Genomic DNA, 19,520 nt, shown 5'->3' with positions numbered 1-19,520 from the left:
GCTAAGGCTGATAGGGGTGTCATTCAGTGTTCCCACGGTCATGGAAAACCTGAAAAAGTCATGGAATTTTACAATCACAATATCCAGGCCTGGAAAAGTCATGGAGCAATAAAAAATCATTAAAAGTTTTGGAAAAATCCTAGAAATGTGTCACATGTAATAAATGAAATTATATTAATGTAAAAAAAAATGACCTTCAGTTCAATCACATCACAAAGAATCAATCAAGCAGATTCAGTTTTGGTTCCCAGCTGGATGAAAAACCTGAAAATAGTCAGGACAGTCATGATTTTCTCTCCTGTAAGCATGTTCAGAGGAATTTTTCTCCGGTGCGTTGGTCCAGTTTTTTCAAATGATCAGCTCTGTTGTGCATGACAACAAATTGAGTCTCTTTGAGTTATTTACTGTTGGTTGAACAAAAGATGTTTTATGCACAGAACAAATGAATTGAAAAAGAACAACAGATTTAGGTTTTCAACTGATCAATTTTATTATCGGTTAATATGCCAGTTATCTTCTAGATTAATCAGTTAATTGTTTGGTCTATCAAATGTTCCCAGAGTCCAGTGTGACATTTTCACATCTTCTTTACCCAAAAGTCCAAAACCATAAGATGTTTAGCTGACTGTTGTTAAATGTGTTTCCATCCACCTGTTTGAGAAACCAAGTGAAAAAGACAGAAATTCAAAGAAAACACTCAAACACTTAGCTGAGGTGGGAAAGTTTGTGTATTTCTGTTGAAAACAAAATGGAAACAGACCTGGTGAATAAACGATGATGCATTGGAAGCATGCCCTTCAACCGTCACAGAATAGCTCAGATCTGTGTGGAGCGATGAGGAGACTGACCTTCTTCACAGTAATACATGAAAGCGATGAAAAAGTCCTATTTTCTTCATGTTTCCATTGTTGTTTTTCATAGTTAGAGCTTTGGCGTTTGGAGTTCATAATTGACCTCATCTTGCTGGGTCCTCTTCTCCTGCAGTGATTCAATGGCCCCGATAGAGGAATTAGCTCCCCCAACTATTTATGTCAATACACTCAACTCCTAATATTCTCATAAGTGAATGGAAATGAGCATTAATTAGCATTTTAGTTTGCAGATTTTCTTTAAAATTAGTGCTGCTTTTATATTGAAACCTGACTGCAGAAGAACCAGAAGCAAGCTGAGAACAGAATATTTACTCTAAGGGGAACGATTATGCTCCTTTTCAGGGTCATACTTGTATTTTGGCTTTCTAGTAGAACATGTTTACATGCTTCAAAATTCAGAAAACACATTATTTTCTACATACTGTGTTTGCTCGAACACCTGTCGTTGCCATCAGTCTGAGACACTCCATTTAAGCGCCTGTCTCTGTAAGTCCCCCTCCCGAAAAAGCCCAGTCAGCTCTCATTGGTCAGTGTTTCCCGGTCTATTTGGATTAATAATTCAAGATCCCTGGAGGACAACATACATCTGATTTTTGCGATATTTCGTAACTGAAGGAAACAGGAATACACAAGCTTAGTGACATGATGGTCAAAACTCGTTTACTGATCAAAGATGATACCAAGATGCCGAACCACAGGTTTGATTTTAGAGTGTAGTGGACCAATGAACCGATCAGCTGCTGAGGTAAACATATCAGGACCAATAGAAAGTATTTCGTTTTTCTCAGGGTTTAAGTGGAGGAAATTATAAAACATCCAGTCTTTGGTTTTCGGGTTTGGCGGAGAAATAGATCTGAGTTTTATCGGCAAAACAGTGATGTGACACGTCTCAGAAGTGGCTGAACAAATGACCCAGAGGAAGCAGGTACACTGAAAAGAGGGTTGGTCCAAGGAGCGACCCCTGAGGAACTCCACACAGCAGGGCAGCTGAGGAGGATACAAGACTGTTAATAAAAACATAAAAAATGCTTATTAGAGAAAAAACTTATGAAACCGAGTATTCAGAATGGTTTACATTATTATTTGAAACTTTGGCCACATTTAATACGAACATCCATCACTGTAATATTATGTGTATATGTCAGGAACTAAGGGAAAGCAAACCATTTACTTTCTGTCTACGACTTATCGACTAATCTAATTTTTTCAGCTCTAAACAAATAATTCAATCAAGAAAACAATAAGTCACATCCCTAGTTGTACATACGTGAAATTATTGTTAAATTAATTTTTGGTCATACCACCCAGCCTGATAATATCTACACTCAGTATCGGCTTCTGTTAACTCCGATCGGCTAAATCCTAATTTTTACACCGGCTTCTTCCTAGGTTTGTAACTCTGAGCCTCGGGTTCCTTTTCATGGCACCCTTCACCCACCCTGAGCTGAGCCACTCAGCAGGCCTGCCCCTATAAACAAACAAGTCCGCGGCTCGCAGCTGGTCATCGCCTTGGCAACAGTGAATCTGGAAGAAGCTGTTAGCTCCTTTTTTTTTTTCTTTTTTTCTTTTTTTTTTTTTCTTTTTTTTAAGTGTGTCTTTGTGAAGGGCTTGCAGCGATGGAACCAGGGTACTTGAGGTGTCCACAATGCTGCCGGCTGAATGCTTATTTCATTTTCTGAACAAAAAATGCAAATGTGGCGCTCCCGCTTTCCCTCGTCTCCCACCCTCCACCTCCACCCTCCAGAGCCGCCGCAATTCGATGTTTGAAAGAGCTTAATTTTATCATGACAACTGATTCGTTCTGAATCCATGACAGAAATGAAATAGTTTGTATTTTTCTTTTTCTTTTCTTTTTTTAATCTCCAAGGTTAAAGCTGGCCTGAATTGGGTTAATTAGTATCCATGTTTAATGTCAAATCCTTCAAGTTCTGGCTTCTAAACAGTGAAACTGTAGGATTTTCTCAGGTTTCATCACAGTTTAACTCTAAAAAGTTGACTCTGATGATGTGAATGTGAAGTGTTTCTCCTTTTCTTATGATCCTGTTGAGTGTTTAAAGTGAATCTCATGTTAAAGTTTGAGGAGAAATACAAAAGAAGAACAACCTTCTGGTACTGCTGGTTTAATAGTGTATTAAAAGGTCAAATTGTGGAAAAATTTTCATCCATGGTCAGTCTTTTTCCTCACTGCTGCTTCCTAAACTTCAAACTTCGCTCAGCAGAACCACTTCTGAACATGTCGTCTTTTGTTCTCCGCAGATTCCAGACAAAACAGTTTGCTGGGAGGGCCTCCCTCCTTCCACCAGCCACAGTACCCAAGGTGAGTAGGCTGCCTTATCTGCTTAATTTTCTGATTATTGCTGGAAGTTCATGGTTAGCATTCTGGCATTTCTACATTGGATATAAACACAGTTTTTAATAAAGGGGGAAATATACTATTTTTTATCTTTTAACTCTGAAATATGAGTAAGTCTTTATAATGTTGTCAACCAAGGACTTTATCAACCCCTCCATTGAATGTTGGTTTGATATTGTGCCTTTTTTAAATGTAACTTTGCAGGACATTTCCACATCCTTTCCCTCAAACTTCACTCTGTGTCTTTCCTTTTTCCAGTCACAGTGTATTTAAGATGTCAAGGTTTGTGGTTATTGTAGATTTCACTCTGCTTTCCTCCATTGAGTGGCTACGCTGCCGCCACTGCTGCTGCTGCTGCTGAATTAAGATTTCTCCCTGTCGCTCTAAAACAAATTTCTCTCGAGGAGGTTTGTGCAACTTAATGAGGCATCACTAATGCTGTTGGAGGCTGCGTCGTTCCCTGCGCCGCAACAGTCCGGCTATTGATTCTGGCTCCAGACCCCTCTCGAAAGTCCTAATCAGGTTCTCTAGTTCAACTTTTTCAGGCCCATTGTGGCTCGGTGTCACCTCAGGTCAGTAGTTATTAGCGGGGACTGAAAACAGTTTCTTTAACTACTCAGGACCGGACCGAATGAAACGCAGGAGGAACTTGGAGGAGAGGGGATTATCGGTTAAGTCTGGCGCTGGCCAGAGTGTGACATGGTTCAGTAATGAGGGATGGGAGCTGCTGCTCTTAGTTGTTTCTCTCTTCATTGTTACTAAGAGGAGACTTTTAATATCACTGTTGCATTGACACATTGTCCGGCGGTGGGTTTGGAGGGCCGTGGCGTGCCGAGTCTGCGCTCGGTCCCACGGACGCAATGCGGCCAGCCTCATTTTCAGGGATGAGGGCGATCCGAGCCATATGTGAATATGGTTCATTTCATACTCTGTTCTTTCATGTGCATCTTTGCAAAGTCATCTGAGAAGAGAGGCTGTTTTATCTCTTCGAGAGCTCGATCCCTCAGTAAACGCCTGTCGATGGGGATTTTAGGGAGGTCACTTCAAAGCTGAGTTTAACACCACCTCGCTGTTTGGATCACAAGGTCCAGCGTTTTATCAGTTGGTGGGAAATTCCCCCTAAAATGACCATCTAAACTTCACAAGTGTTGAAATCAGACTTGTTTTTGTTTTGTGTGTCTGTGTGTGTGTGTGTGTGTGTGTGTGTGTGTGTGTATATGTGTGAGAGTGTGTGATTAAGAGCGTTAAGGATGGGAAATGTTAAAGACGATTCAAGTAGGGAAAGTTGATACCGCTTTACTTTGTGCTTTCCTGATTTAAATGATAACTTTGCTCAGTTTGAGCGATATTTTGTTTAGTTTTTTTAAATCCAATCGTTGTTTGTTATTTAGGAGTGAGGAGGGGTTGGAGCACAATGGGAGAGGCATGTCAAAAAATGTAAGCACTGGGGAGGTTTTTATTTTGGTATAAGCCAAAAAAATGTCCTTTCTGATTCGTCCACTCTTGGTTCTATTAATCCATGTTGGTTAGAAGTGTCCAGCCAATAGCGTGTGTCACTTCTCGAGTAAAAGCTCATATTTATCACAAATAAATTGCAAGTGAATTATGTCAGCATGCTGTAACACTTTCTAATGGCCCCATTCTCTCTGAAATAACCATCTGTGGGAAAGTATTTCTGTGGTTACCTGAAAATCTCACATTATATAGTTTTATTTTGTACTTTCAAGTCAGTGTTGAACTGATTTAACATATTCAGGGGTGTTTAAATTTCCGCTGCAGGTACTTCTTCTTTTTCCAAGGTCTTTGTTTCCACTTCAGACAAAAACGCAGCTCTTGAAATACGCGTTTCGATTTGCGACCTTGTCAGGAGTGTACTAAAACAGGTTTGATGTGTTCGTGTCTCCAGGCAGCAGCAGCAACCGGCGTACGGGGGCAGCAGGGGTCACGGTTGGGATCGGGCCACGCAAGCACAGCAGTCGGCGTACCAGCAGAACATGAGCCGCGCACAGGGAGGGGCGGCGGCAGGCAGCTACCAGCAGCGCTTCGATAATCGTAGAGACGACTGGCGCGATCGCAGGGACGATCGCAGAGATGATCGCAGGGACAACCGGGGACAACTGCATCAGGTAAACACTTCAGATCTGTTGGTGATATTTCACTACGAGTCGCTTCAAAAGCATCACGTCTGTGCTGACGAGCTGTGGGCGGAGTTACGGTTTCATCTTCAACATGACATTGTTGGGAGCAGGCCGTAATTAAAAACTAAAATAAAGTTAATCACAAAAATTCCGATCTTTGAACTTTCATTTCCTGTCGTCTTATTGATAAAAGTTGTAAAGAGCTGAAGTTTGGTATCTGCGCAGCTTTTGTTTCAGAGCTGAAATCTGATTGGCTGTTGCTGACTGATGATGCTGAACCAGTCCTCCCAGTTCCCTTAACTTGTTAAGAAACAAATGAAAGCCCTTTGAGATTATGTGTCTTTGTTGCTAGTGTGGATTTTTAAAGTAATTTTTTCAGTCTTAACTTTTAATCCATTTCTTGTCGTTTTGATTTTCGTTCTTTAAAAGAGCATCATGTAAAGTTGGTTTTAAACTTCGTAAGAAGTTTGATTCTTTTTGCTATATTTACGCTGCATGTTATTTTTGTCATTATTTCATCCGTTGATTGCTGTTATGATTCATCGCTTCAGTCAGTTAAATGTCAGCAGAATATAAAAAAAATGCTTGTTTTTGCCAAATGACGGTTTAAAACCTAAAAGATGCTCAATACAAAACAATCACGTAAAACGGTATCAAAGCATGAACTGTTCTGCATTTTTGCTTCATAAATGACTCAAACAATTATCAAAACATTACTTCTGATTAACTTTCTGTCATTTTACAAATTATCAACTAATAATTTCTGCTCCATTGCCATTAAAAGTTTTCTTGATGCAGTTTTCTTAAATCTAAACAAAATTTTCACTTTTCAGTGTGTTTCAAACAGCATCTGACCTTAATGAGACGCTAAAACTCAACAGTTAGAATCAACACACATCCTGCTGTCCTCTGATTGGTCAACTGCTACTTTTCGTTTTGTAGAACTAGTTTTAACATTTGTACTTAGAAGTTGTGTCAGCGGTTTCATCAAAGTTTTCTGCTTCGTATAAAACTTTCAAATGAACTGGCGAGAGGAGATTCAGGATCACATTAAAACATTTCTCTTTGGTTTGGTTTATGTGGATAAAGCTGAAGCCTGTTTGTGGTGGAACAGTGGTCTTAAACTGTGGTACGGCAGCTTTAAAGGGTCAGTTCACATATGTAACTTGGTCATTGATCATGCAGAGATTTATTACTCCAGATTTAGATTTTTGTCTCTGAGGTTTCACCTCACACTGATGGATGTGAATGGAATTCAGTTTGTGATACTTACAAAAAAAAACCAATCTCATAATTCAACAACAAATAATCTGAATTTCCTACAGACTTGACTGTAGGAAATGAAATGTATCAGTGGAGAATTGCTCATCACAATGAAGAAAAACATTCACAAAAGTAGTTTGTTGCTTTGTTTGACAAAAGGTTTGTTTTTGTTGTTATTGTTTTGAATTCCTATTGATCCTTGAAACTAACTCAACACACGACATGAAAAGCTTTGATGGAAGCATAAAAATAACACACTTAATGTGGTCATTTGTTTTCTTGAAAGTCTATTAGTCAGTAAATTCAAGTTTTGTTTTTGTTTATGTGGTTTGTTTTTTTTAAATCCAACATAAAAACCTTCTTTTAAAGTTCAAACATATTCTATTTGAATCATTTGAAGGAAATAAGATTAAATAGAAATAAAGAACATTAATTCAGTTACATTTGTTTCCAAATGCGAGTGTGCCGGTTATTATATTAATTATTTATTGTTAGCTGTTCTGTTATTCAAACCGTGTCTCTTTAATGCTGGACTTGTTGTAACTGTGTTACTTGTGTGTGTTTCAGGGCTACAGCTCTGGCAGAGGTTACCCTCCTCCTCCTCCATCCAGACGATACAACTGGAATTAGACTCAAAGTAATGTTGGACTTTGGGACTTTTAGGGCGGATGACTATTTTTGGGGCAGACATGTCAATTTTTTTTTTCATTTTATTGTCTTCTTGTACAATTTTTTTCCTTTTTATTCTGCTTACACAAAAAAAAACGTTATTATGTAACTTGTGATTTTTAAGACAAGCAGCCTGTAAAACTTGTAAAATACAAGTGAGTCAAGGACAAAGTGTCCTGCTGTGCTTATTTTTGGGACAAATCTCTCCAAATGGGTTAATGTGTTGAAAAAAAAAGCAACAAAAACGTGGAATAAAAGAATAGCAGTGACGTTGGGATTATATTTGTCAAACGGGAATTATCTCCTAATACTTTTTTTCAAATTGACTCTTATATTTGACTCTGATTAATCAGCAAAAACACTTTCAAAAATCACTTATTTTTAAAGTGATATTTTGGATTTAACTGCAATTTAACTGCAATTGCAATTGAAGCGTCAAAGTGGCGCAGTAAACCACCGTTTATACCCACAAAAATTGCCGTTGCTCAAAATACATTTTAAAACATTAACAACTAAAGGATTTTGCGTCTCCACAAACAAAAAAAAACATCGAAATGTCCAAACTGAAAATATGATTTATTCAATTCCTGAAACAAATTGTGACAAAGAATATTTGCTGATTTTATTCCAATGAAAATATTTCTGAGTTCGTTTAATTCCGAAACGAGTAAACGGCCACATATCTCCGCTCGAGGGTTATTCCTCTATTGCTTCATTTTGTATTCACTTTATATATAAACCTGCAATAATTTAATTTGTCGTTGGAAGCACAGTGCGCGTGCCTCATCCTGAATCTCCACAAATTGGATTTTATGGTTTAAATGCAGCAGCAGTCACACCTGTCAGTTACCAAAAAAAAGACTTAACAAACATTTGTTTTGAATAGGGTGAAAATACATAATTAACATTCAGACCAAGGCTCTAATATACAGTTTATTTTTGCACCTTATTGCTCAAAACCACCGAGTGTCTTTTGAGTCCCTGCGTGCGTAAAGGAAGCAAAACATTAACGCACGGAAAGAAAGGAAAAAAACAGTCTGGTGCTTTTTGTGTCCTCCAGCGGGTTCTTCCAAAAATCCAACACGGGAATGATGCTCAACAGGCCCGCTCCCGTCTGCCTCTGCCCGGTAACCCTACCAAGTTCTCCCGTACAGTAAATTGGAGCCGATCATGCTGTTTGTGTACTCGATTAGCGCCGCGTCCGTCTGCGTCATATTGATCTGACCGTGCAGTCCCATCGGCGGACTTGGAGACAAATCCTCCAGCTCCTCCGTGGACGACAGCTGGTTCACCTGCTGCTGCTGCGGGGTCGCTGTCATCGTCTCCCCCGAGCTGTTCTGTCGGTTTCCGGTCTGGTTGGAGCCGCTGGAGTCGTTCCGGCAGCTTTTACCGTTCTTGGAGAGAACCGGGGACACTGAGGTGGAGCGATGCGTCGTTGCGCACAGACCTCCACCGCTCCCTCCGCCGCCGCTTCCGTCCTGCAGCGGCTGAGCTGCCTTGTCCTTGGCCTGTCGCTTCAGCTTGTACCGGTGGTTCTGGAACCAGATCTTGACCTGGTTCGGGGTGAGGTGGATCAGTCCAGCCAGATGCTCCCTCTCCGGGGCGGAGAGATACTTCTGTTGCTTGAAGCGCCGCTCCAACTCGTACACCTGCGCCTGCGAGAAGAGCACCCGCCGCTTCCTCCGCGGCGCCGCGTGCAGCGTTACCATGGACTTGGCGGTGGAGTCCATCCCGGCCAAACTGCCCACCATCCCGGACATGTTCATCCCGGCGGAGGGGCCCATAAATCTGGAAACTTAGCGAAGAAAAAATCAACATTTTAATTTTTAAAAAGGACAGACAAAAGAGCTCACTGCTTAATTTAACTCAAGAAAAAATCATTAATCACATCCTGAAATAATAATAATAATAAAATAATAATAATAATAAAATAATAATAATAATAATAATAATAACAAAATAAATTAATTTTAAAAAGAGCCCACTGCTTAATTTAACTCAATACCTTATAAATCAAATTGCTCAAACATTTCTGGTCTTGCAACTAAAGATTTAAAAATAAATCAGTAAATCTAAAAAAAAAAAAAAAAAAAAAAAAAATCAGCCAAAAAGGTCAGTGGAAAACAAGTAAACCTCTTGCGCTGTGCTAAATCATCTCATACTTAATTTTAGGTTTATATTCTGTTATCAAAGCAAAAATATGAGCTTCTTATTATTTTAACAGGCCTACATTAATGCTTATATTAAGAGATGGAAGACTTACAACAGTTTTTTTTTTTTTGTTTCTTTTTTTTTTTTTTACAACAGTTACACATTATGGAGCACTACAAAGAGTAAATGGAATTTAAAAATGCTGTTGTTTTTACTAAATCTTGTTTGAGCGCCACAAAAACATAAAATAACCATAATCTTTTAAAGAATTAAGTGTTTTAAAGTTACAAAACTGGATTCTGAGAAGGCCTATAGAAAGTCCTAATAGAGATCAATAATAGAATAAATTTAGGGACCATAAAAGAAACACTAACAGGCCATTGCATTTTTATTTATTGTTAGAAAAGACACTCAAAAGCAGCAGGCCGGAGCACTACATTTAAAACTTTTCCGACTTGAAAAAAAAAGCAAACTTTTAATTAAAGTTTCTCTTACTTGTCGGGTATCTGGGCTCCGGGTTGCTGTACCACGCCGCTGCCGCACCTCCGCTCCTCACCGTCTCCTGGTAGGACGGCAGGTCTCCCACGTTCCCGATGCCGCCATTGCAGAACCCTCCGACGGCCCCGGAGAACTGCGGCACCCCGTGGGGCACATGATAGGGCCCGCCGGGTCCCAGAGCGGCGGCGGCTGCTGCTGCGGTGGCCGAAGCTGAGGAAGAGGAGGAGGATGAGGATGAAGAGGAGGACAGGTGGTGATGGTGATGGTGGTGGTGATGGTGATGGAGATGAGGCGGCTGATGCTGCTGCTGCGCCTGGTGGTGGTGGTGGTGCTGATGGTGCTGCATACCGGGCTGGGAGACCTGCGGCTGCCGGTAGGCGCCCAGCTGGGACCCGAGACTCCCCGCGGCGGGATCCACACCTCCAAACCTCCTGTAGCTGTCCTCCATCGGGCTCAAAATGTCGGTGACTGAGAAGGGGGTTGAGTGCTTTGGGCTGAAGGACATGGTGCGGACACCCCGTGCTCTGGCTGGATGTGGAGGTCGGGTCTGTCCGGCGGCTCTCTGCCTGCGTCCCCCTCCCTCCCTCCGGCGTCTTGCTTCTTGCGTCTCCCTGGGAAGAAGTCCAGCTGATCGGCTGCAGGAGGAGACGAGTTGCCCTTATCCCGCCGGACTCAGACTCCAACACATGGAGGGGCGGAGCGCCGCGGACACAGCAGCCAACAATGGCAATTGACATTACAGAGGTAAGTGGAGAAAATGGTTTGGACCTACTTTCTGCTGCTGCTGCTGTTTGGTTTATGAGGTTTGACCCAAACAGGAACGCGGAGGCACAAATTCCTTTAAAGTAACAGACGAGCTTCAATTTCTGGTGAATTTACTTTGTTCAAATACTGGAATACATTCATTATCTCGTTTAATATTTCCACAACATATCAATGATGAAAACTGGTCGAGTAAGAATCACTTTTATTGATCAGCTGATGTGATGTGATATAAACTTGTGTTTTACGCTGTAAAATACAAGTTTATCTTACTTAAGAAAAAATAAATTAAAAAAGGAAACTGGTTGCCTTGGAAAAGATTGCTAAATATAACTATTAATCGTAAGTTATGTGTAATTCAGATCTAAATGTTAAGTTTTCTTATATTTTTGCTTGTTTAGGCAATTTTGCGAAGTTGAAACTTAGAATGTGGAGTCGCTTTGTTCTTTCTACGTGAAAACAACTTCAGTAAATCAAGTTAGTCAAACTTGATCATGATGAAGAGGATTTTGCTAATGATGAAGTTAGATCTGCAAGTTCTGTTTCGCTGACATGTTTATACAAAAAAAAGACTGTTTTGCAACCATCACAGTGCAGATAGAAGTCAGTAAACCAGATTTACTGAAGTTGCTAAAACTTAGAAAGATCATGGCAATTAAACTTGTCATTTTTAAGTTGCAACAACCTTACATAATTCAGTAGCCCAAATGTAACTACATTTGAAGTTAATTTAACAATAAGTTATACATAACAAAACAACTTAAGACTAATAGTTATATTTTCTTACCTTTTTCAATGCAGTCCGTTTTCTAGATTTTTTTTTTATTTAAAAGGTAAAATCAAAGTTGTCAAAATTACAGTCAAGGCTATTTACATTTAAAAACTTTACAGGGAGAATTAGGTTGTTTAAGGTTAAACTGGCTGTCCGGGACAAAAGATTTTGGATTTTTTCCCCTTTGACCTAACTTATACCATCACCTGTCTGTTTAACGTGTGTGCGTGCATACATACGTACGTGCGTGCGTGCCTGCGTGTGGTCTCCTGTCTCAGTTTCATTTTCAGTGACACACAAATCTGAATGAACGCTGCAATTACATTCTGTAACTCGATGCTGACTTTAGATAAAGTTTCATTCATGAATGTTTTGCTGTTAAATTCCTGCTGTTAACCCTCGTGAGTTATTTTAAGTGTTAAACTCTATGAAATAGTCAGAGCTGTTTTCTTTACATTAAGTCTTTTTTTAACACCTCTTCCACCCTTCAGCTTTAACCTCAGGACAAATCCTTTTGTTTCTTGTTTTACAAATAGAAAGCTTAATTTGTTTACTTTACTAAATGTGAATATCTTTTTTTTATTTAAAGATCCAATTTAATTGTTTCTGCTAGTTTAGTTTTTACAGTGATTTCGTTGTTGTTGTTTTTGTTTGGTGTTTGCTTCTCTTTTTTGTTTTTTGTGTGACGCAAATTATAATAATTTATGACTCAAAAACAAACAGTAGCTTATGTTTATTGCTTGTAGAGCATATAGTTAAAACAAAACATTTCATGGTGTTGAATGTAACTCAACAACACACAATACAACAGTAACAATAATTATACAATACAACACAATTTTAGGCTCTTTCTGTTTTGTTTATTCTTAACCAAACCTACTTTGCTATTTTTATGAAAATATATTACAAAATGTATACAGTTGTACAGTTGTTTAATTTCTATATATGTCTCTTTAATTCTAACGAAAGTTTAGATTAACTAAACATTTCGATTTTTTTTTCTAAAGTCAAACTATTGACTTTCGAAAGATTTTATTTGCTTGAAATTATTTCCCCCCTTTTTATTTCAACCTGCAAATTCAGATAAATTACTGGAATGAGACTACAAGTCACAAGCCACAGAGGAAAGAAACGAGTGATCTTAGTGAGGAAGGGAAAACAGGAAAAAAAAAGCAGATTATTCAATAATTTCCAATTTTTTTTTAAACTTTAATCATTCGTCTAAATACTTCATTTTTTTTCTCAACAGAATTTTAATAACATGAAACGTTTTTTCCACTTCTGACTGTATTTTCTGAGCAAACAGCTGCATATATTCTCCTGCTTAAAGGATTGATAATGATGCACCTTTAAACGGCGCCGCTGAGTTCAGCGTGAACAGTCCGAGCAGCCAATCACCTGCTGACCTGCAGCGTCGCGTCACCTCACGTGCTCTTTGTAGTTTTCCGGCGGCGGATTAAAAACGACTCATCGCTTTTTGCTCTCCGGTGAACCGTTCAGCAGCGGGAGGGACCGGGACCACACCGGAGCTTCACCCCCGGGCTCAGAGCTGCCGCTGCGGCCGGTGACAGAGGTAACCTGCCGGGACCGGAAACACCGGAGACAACAGCTTTAGCTTTGTGCGGTTAATGTGGCGCTGATGATGTTCGCTTTTCCGGCTGTTTAATAGGTAATAAGTTAGGTGTGAACTAGTTACAGCTGAAAGGCCTTTAAATTATCATCATTATTATTTATTATATTTTGCAAAATAGTGTCTCTGGAATACTACATTTTTGGATTTTTTCATACAGAGTTATGTATCTCTACTGTTAAATGGAAACTTAATACTTTTTAAACTGTTATCCACAGTGACTCACTGTCTAATGAGTTTAAGGTGAATTAATTCTACGAAAATTTTTTTATCTGTCATAATACATTCCTGAAGGGACATCCTGTTGCCTCTGCTGTTTTCAGATGTTAACACTACATTGTTGTACACTTACGCGTCTCAGCTTCTGTTTAATGACTTTATCATGACATTTTAAACAGTTTTTAAAAATAATATTCTGACTTAAATATCTCTGTGGTAATTTATAATAAGTGTTAGGTGAAGTAACCCTTTGAAAGCTGGATCGACATCAGTTTTCTTGTGCTGCAGATGCCTTTCGCCAACAGACCTTTGAAAACTATGAGCAGATCGGCTTGATTTCTTTCAAAACCATGAAAAAAAGGAGATGAGCAAGAAGCTGGTAAAAAGCGGAAAGGACAAACGATCTGAAAATTGTTTTAAAAAAGAAAGAGGGAGAGAGAAGCTTAGTTTTAGAAAAATCCCAAAAATTGGAAAATTGCTCAGAAAGATATATTTATGATTATTCAAATTATAAAATGTAAAATTATGTTACAGATTGTTTGTGTATAGCTACACGCTACAATTTTAGTAATTGCTTCAAACCCCCTTTTTTTGTTTTTTTCTTTGTTGCAGAGTTTTGGGTAATTTTTTTGTTAATGCTCATTGCCTTCTTCCCATGTTTTTGAAAGAAATCAAGCCAAATTGCCCAGGTTTCAAAGGGTTAATTCTGCTAAAATACGTTTTAACTCTTAAAATATCTCACTAAAGGAACATCCTGCTGCCTCTATATTATGTTGTACAGATTTATAATGTTTTACTGTTCAGTAACTTTATGGTGATTTAAAGAGGCTTTTTTAAACTCTTACAGTATCATAATATTCCTGAATGGGACTCTAATGGTTGTGGGGAAGTTTCTGGTGAGTTTTAGGTGAATATATTACGCGTAATTATGGTTATAATATCTATAAATAAGTCACTTTATGGTCTTTCTAATGTTGTCTCCGTAGTAGATTTAGAATATCTCTTACATCCCGTCCAGTGAGTTACTGATAAATTTGAAAGCTGTTTTAATTCTCATAACATGCTTTATGATAACAAAGCCAGTGATACTGTATTCCTGCAGGGACTACATGTTGCCTCCAGTGCTTTCAGGTTTCTTGCTTTATCTCAGTATTAAATCAACTTTAATGCTACTGTTAAATGATTTTAATCATGGTAGTATATCATTATGTCCCTATAAGGACTAAGAATGTGTTTGTGGTAGTTTATAATCAGATGAAGGTGAATTATACTGCCAGGCAGTCAGAATACCCTGGGATAATATTACAGAGACTGTGTGGTACCTCTACAGTGTTAGATTGATTATATATCTTTGCTACTTTTTATTGACTTCATGAAACGTTAAATGATCTCATGAGACAGTTCTGACACCAACTTCTAATGTGTCTGAGGTTGTTTATGAATTTAAGATGAATTTTTGACACTGATGGAGTTTTAAACTTTTATAATGTATCATTTGATATCATTGTATTAGTAAATGGTGCCTCTGATTATTCACAAATGTATTTACTTACCCTGCAGTTTTTTTTTATACAGACCACCCTTTAATGTCTTAAATGATCATAATATCCCCATAGTGACTTAATGAAGCATTTTTAATTCTCATAATATACTTGACATTATGTGTCTATAGTTATGGCGTGTTAATGGTGTTCTATAATGATTAACTCTCTGTTTGATTAATGCTAAATACTGTTTCTAACTCTTATAAGATGGATGGATAAATGGATAATTTGTTTTAATATTATTTAATAATAGGTGTGGAGGTTAATGGTTTTTTGTAGAGAGTTGTAAAATATTCCTTGGTATCCAGTTAAAATGGTCAGAAGATAAACATTGTTATGGTCATATTCTCTATTAGGAATTTGGTAGTTTATAGTCATTTAAAGAAGGCTACAGTTAATTTTTATAAATACTGACATTGTATTTAACATTACTCTTTACATGAGGTGAATGGTAAAAACATTAAAAGGTGGCCATGTTTTCATTTAGTTTAACTTAAAAGTGTTTCAGCTTTTTATGTTATGAGGTATTTCCTCATCTGATTGTTTAACGCTATAGTAATGTAAGTGTCACAAGTTATAGAAACTTAAAACTTAAAGTGTTTTTTCTAAGTGATTTCTGATATTGACATGAAATATTCATATTCTCCTAAACTCCTCGAATATTTTTGACTTGTACATCTTCTCAGGGCTGTAGCTTCCACTGACATCATGTCCTAGTATTATTCATTTATTTTTTTGGAGGTTTTTCCACTCTAATATTTAAATTGATCAATTAAAAATATATGTATATATTATTTCTATTTTATAAGCTGATTTCAGCAAGCGTAGACACACTTTAAGTTGAGTATTTTAAAGCCAACAAGTCAACAAATAAATGAATAAATTCTTTAGCATTTCTTCTTCAGTCATGTATTTATATGGAGAGGGCTTTTTACATCGTCATGATCAGAAACAAAATTACAACTGAACAGTTCACGGGATAAACAGAATATGAAACTCCAAATAATTCAAATAAATTGGAGATCTCTTTGTTTTATGCATCCCCTGTAATATTTGTGACCAGTGTTATTTAGACAGAGTCGGTGGTCATTAGATGTTGTTTGGACCTTATTCCTGTTTTATTAAAATCTATATTTCATTTCAAGGTTTCCCTTCAGACCAAAACACCAAGAATATGGACCTCTGTGGTTTTATAGAAAATACTCAGCACTTAAAGAAAATATCTGTAAATAAGAATGAGCAGAGAGAAACATTCACGTCTTTCAGGTCTGAAGCCACTTGACTCGACTGTAAAGCTGAATGCTGTCTGTCTCTGAAGGTGTGAGAACTTTCTTCTCCTACATTTTATAATCAATAAGGACAATCTTTCTGCAGATCAAAGAAGAAAAGCTTCCTCAGATCTGTGAGACCTCGGCAGCGTCCTCGACTTCCAGCTGCTTTATGAATAAGATTCTTTAATAATAATAATAATAATTATATATATATATATATATATATATATATATATATATATAAGGAGAATTCATCAAATCCCTTGTTGTGTTTAAGTGAGTTTATTCGCAGCTAAATCCAGAAGAAGGAAATACTTTTACATCGTGAGCATCGTACACCAGACTGCTGGGATGTTTACCTGTTGGATCTTTGGGTTTAAAAAAAGGGGGATTTTATGATTTGAATGAAATATTTCAGCTTTCAAAATGTTCAAAATCAAACAAAGAAACTGTCTTGATTCATTTTGATTGAAACACACTGCTATGTTAACAAAAAAGAATCCACCTGTAGACTGGATTTCAAGGGTTTGGTCATTGTTTTCTTAAAAATAAAATTATAAAATTAAACCTTTTATAAAAAAAAAAACATTAAAAAAAAATCTAGTATTAGACTGAAACCCTTGTTTTCAGGATGATCTTGTGCAGACTTTCATTTAATGACTTGATCATAATTTCTTGATTTTTTGTTTTGTTTTGTTCTTGTAAACCACAAAAAGAGGAACAATGATGAGTTCATGATACGTAATTTTGAATATTGTAAATATGAAAATAAGGTTGTGAAAGACATTAAGATATTGATTATGTATCAGTGTGAGAATTTAACAACTTAGAGAGTGACCAGTAGTTCATCTTTGGTAGTTTAAATCTAACTTTATGAGTATTTCTACAAACTTAAGTGACAATTTTAAGGAGCAGTTTTCCTCCTTTTGTTTGAAAATGTTCTTTTACAATAAAAACGATTTTAAAAGATTAATAACATGTTGATCTTGTTAACAGCTGAGTTTGTTGCATGTGTATGTTGCCTAAAACATTCTCTGATAAAGAAAAAAAAAATCAAATATTGCTGTGGTCATGTTTATTGTAACTTTTTGTCTGTCTAATTGACCCTGTGATTATTATGTATGGGGCAATATGAAAACTCCATGTCATGATTATCCTGCTCAAAATAATTGCAGTATGCGATATTATCCTGATAATCATCAAAATATGCTTCAAGTTCTTAAAATGGCACTTAAACATACTGGGTCACTTTACCTTACATTTTGTTAAAGGTCCAGTTTGTAGGATTTAGGGGGATTTAATGCCATCTAGCAGTGAGGATGCAGATTGCAACAAGCTGAAACTTCTTAGTTAGAATTAGAAATGAAACGTTCAGGGTTTTTTTTTTTGTTTGTTTTTTTTTAAAGTTATTTGCAGAGATCTCTTACTTTCCAAAACAAATGAACCCTGTGATTTAAACAGCTAAAACCACCGAATAAAGCAGTTTCACATTTTAAAAAATCGTTTTTTTAAATGCTCTGGTTATAAAGGGGCTGCTAACTGTCAGCTGATGCCAAAATGTGAATGGCCCTTTCTGGAGCCAGTGTTTGCTTTGTCTGTTGTGAGCTACTGTAGAAACATGGCGACGCAACATGATGATCTCTGCAGACAAGCACCCGCTCCCTATGTGGAGACAAACAGCTTATTCTAAGGCAACAAAAACACAGCAGCTCTTATTTTCAGGTGATTAAATATTAATTTTTATTCAATTTCTGCCAATATATCCCCCCTAAATCCTGCACACAGGACCTTTAAGAAACAAATAGTTTGTATTGCATCACCGATAGGACACACAGCATTTTTTAGGGAGTATCTTCCTGGTCTCTTTTGTTTTTGGTTGCCCAGCAGTTTCTTTATTCATGAATATCCTGATCAGCTTATTATGAGTGTTTTTTTTTTTTTTTTTGTGATCCATGATAAAATCGTATATGGTCCCAGCCCTGGTGGACACCAGAGTAGATAGATGGTAAGGTAAAACGTCTGCAGTGATGGAATGTAACTAAATACATTTACTCAAGTACTGAACGATTTTGAGGTTACTTACACAGGATTCTTTACTGTCATGTGTACATTGTACAGCCTGTCCTTTACTTAAGTATTTCTATTTTCTTCTTCTACCTCTACTCCAATACACCTAAAACACAAATAATGTCATTTTTACTCCACTGTATTATAGTTGTACCATATAGTACCTTACTATTACTACTTTGTAGTAGAAGTATAGCATAATAGTAGCATAGTTGTATGTATAGTGTAGTGCTGCATGACATCATATGTCGTATTGTATCTTAGTATAAAAGAAGATTAAAATGAGCTCCACATTAACCTGCTACAACATTAAAATGCTCTTACATGCACAGTATTTGTTGGTGAAAAACAACAGAAAATTACAATATTTTGTTAAAATGTCACTTTAATTCTAACTTTCTGCATAATGAGTACTTTTACTTTTGATACTTTGGACACATTTTACTGATAATATTTGTGCACTTTTACCTAATTAACATTTTAAACCCAGGACTTTTATTTGAAACAGAATATTTTCACACTTTGGTTTTTCTACTGTTACTTGAGTAAAGGATCCAAGTGGACCACTTCCTTCGCCAGCGGTGATGAGTTTTCCACTCTCTTGGTCCCCAGGTTGAACCACTTGTTGGCATCGACTCCTGTCTCAGACTGAGGCTGGAGGTGGAGGATGGAGGAGGTGGGGGGGTGGGAGCACTACAGCCTCTAACCCCTCCTTTTACGTTTGCTGCCTCTTGGCTTCCTTTCATTTCCCCTCTGCAGACTCTGCTTCTCTGCCCGTCTCCCCTCAGTTTAATCCCTGGCTCTCTGGAGGAGCATTAGGCCAAGCAGCTGGGGCCCCTGAGCGCCTCTTGAAAAGGCAGCCCACTCCATCCAGGAGGGAGTGAGGGGGGAGAGGGGGGAGGAGGAGGCATCTAGACCACCTGGCCCCTGAAACGTAGAAAATCCACCGACCTACAACTCAACACCGAGAGGGAGGAGGAAGGACTCTCACTGAGGGGATGTGATGAAGCCTCTAGCGGCCGCAGCTCCTGCGAAGTGAAATGACTCAATTTGCTAACTGTGTGTGTGTGTGTGTGTGTGTGTGTGTGTGTGTGTGTGTGTGTGTGTGTGTGTGTGTGTGTGTGTGTAAAACAATACAATGGAAGAATACAATGAAAAAAACAAAACCATGATTTCTTTCAAAAAACAAAACAAAACATGGAGCAACTTGACAAGAAATGGCCCAAAAATTAACAAGAAATTAGTAAAAAGTTACAAGGGCAAAAAACTAAAAATAAAATAAAGTTAAAAACAAAGAAAAAAAAGAAAAAT

General features: G+C 37.7%; 2 protein-coding genes across 2 annotated transcripts in view; one reads left to right on the top strand and one right to left on the bottom strand.

Moving 5' to 3' along the window:
- Positions 1–7,466, top strand: part of xrn2 (5'-3' exoribonuclease 2) — a 49,457-nt gene extending 41,991 nt beyond the window's left edge. Inside the window, exons 29-31 of the mRNA XM_042503818.2 lie at positions 3,129–3,189; positions 5,132–5,351; positions 7,194–7,466. Coding sequence (XP_042359752.2) covers positions 3,129–3,189; positions 5,132–5,351; positions 7,194–7,256 — 344 coding nt within the window. The 3' untranslated portion in view covers positions 7,257–7,466. The remainder of the gene's footprint in view (positions 1–3,128; positions 3,190–5,131; positions 5,352–7,193) is intronic.
- nkx2.4b (NK2 homeobox 4b) lies at positions 7,415–10,567 on the bottom strand. The gene is made up of 2 exons (XM_042503817.2): positions 9,942–10,567; positions 7,415–9,090 (listed from the first exon to the last, which is right to left on the bottom strand). The coding sequence occupies exons 1-2, from the start codon at positions 10,447–10,449 to the stop codon at positions 8,429–8,431; spliced, it is 1,170 nt and encodes a 389-aa protein (XP_042359751.2). The 5' UTR covers positions 10,450–10,567; the 3' UTR covers positions 7,415–8,428.
- Positions 10,568–19,520: the final 8,953 nt, after the last annotated feature.

This window comes from Plectropomus leopardus, chromosome 16 (genome assembly GCF_026936395.1).
Source record: "Plectropomus leopardus strain MGB_pleo_1.0 chromosome 16, ASM2693639v1, whole genome shotgun sequence".
In the NCBI taxonomy this organism is placed as follows: Eukaryota; Metazoa; Chordata; class Actinopteri; order Perciformes; family Serranidae; genus Plectropomus; species Plectropomus leopardus.
Note: the sequence above shows the minus strand (reverse complement) of the source record. Positions and strands in the feature narration are given on the sequence as shown.

Coding starts and splice junctions, on each gene's coding strand:
- nkx2.4b (XM_042503817.2), bottom strand. CDS start 10,449: ATGTCCTTCAGCCCAAAGCACTCAACCCCCTTCTCAGTCACCGACATT. Junction 9,091..9,941: donor GGAGCCCAGATACCCGACAA/GTAAGAGAAACT, acceptor TTCTTCGCTAAG/TTTCCAGATTTATGGGCCCC.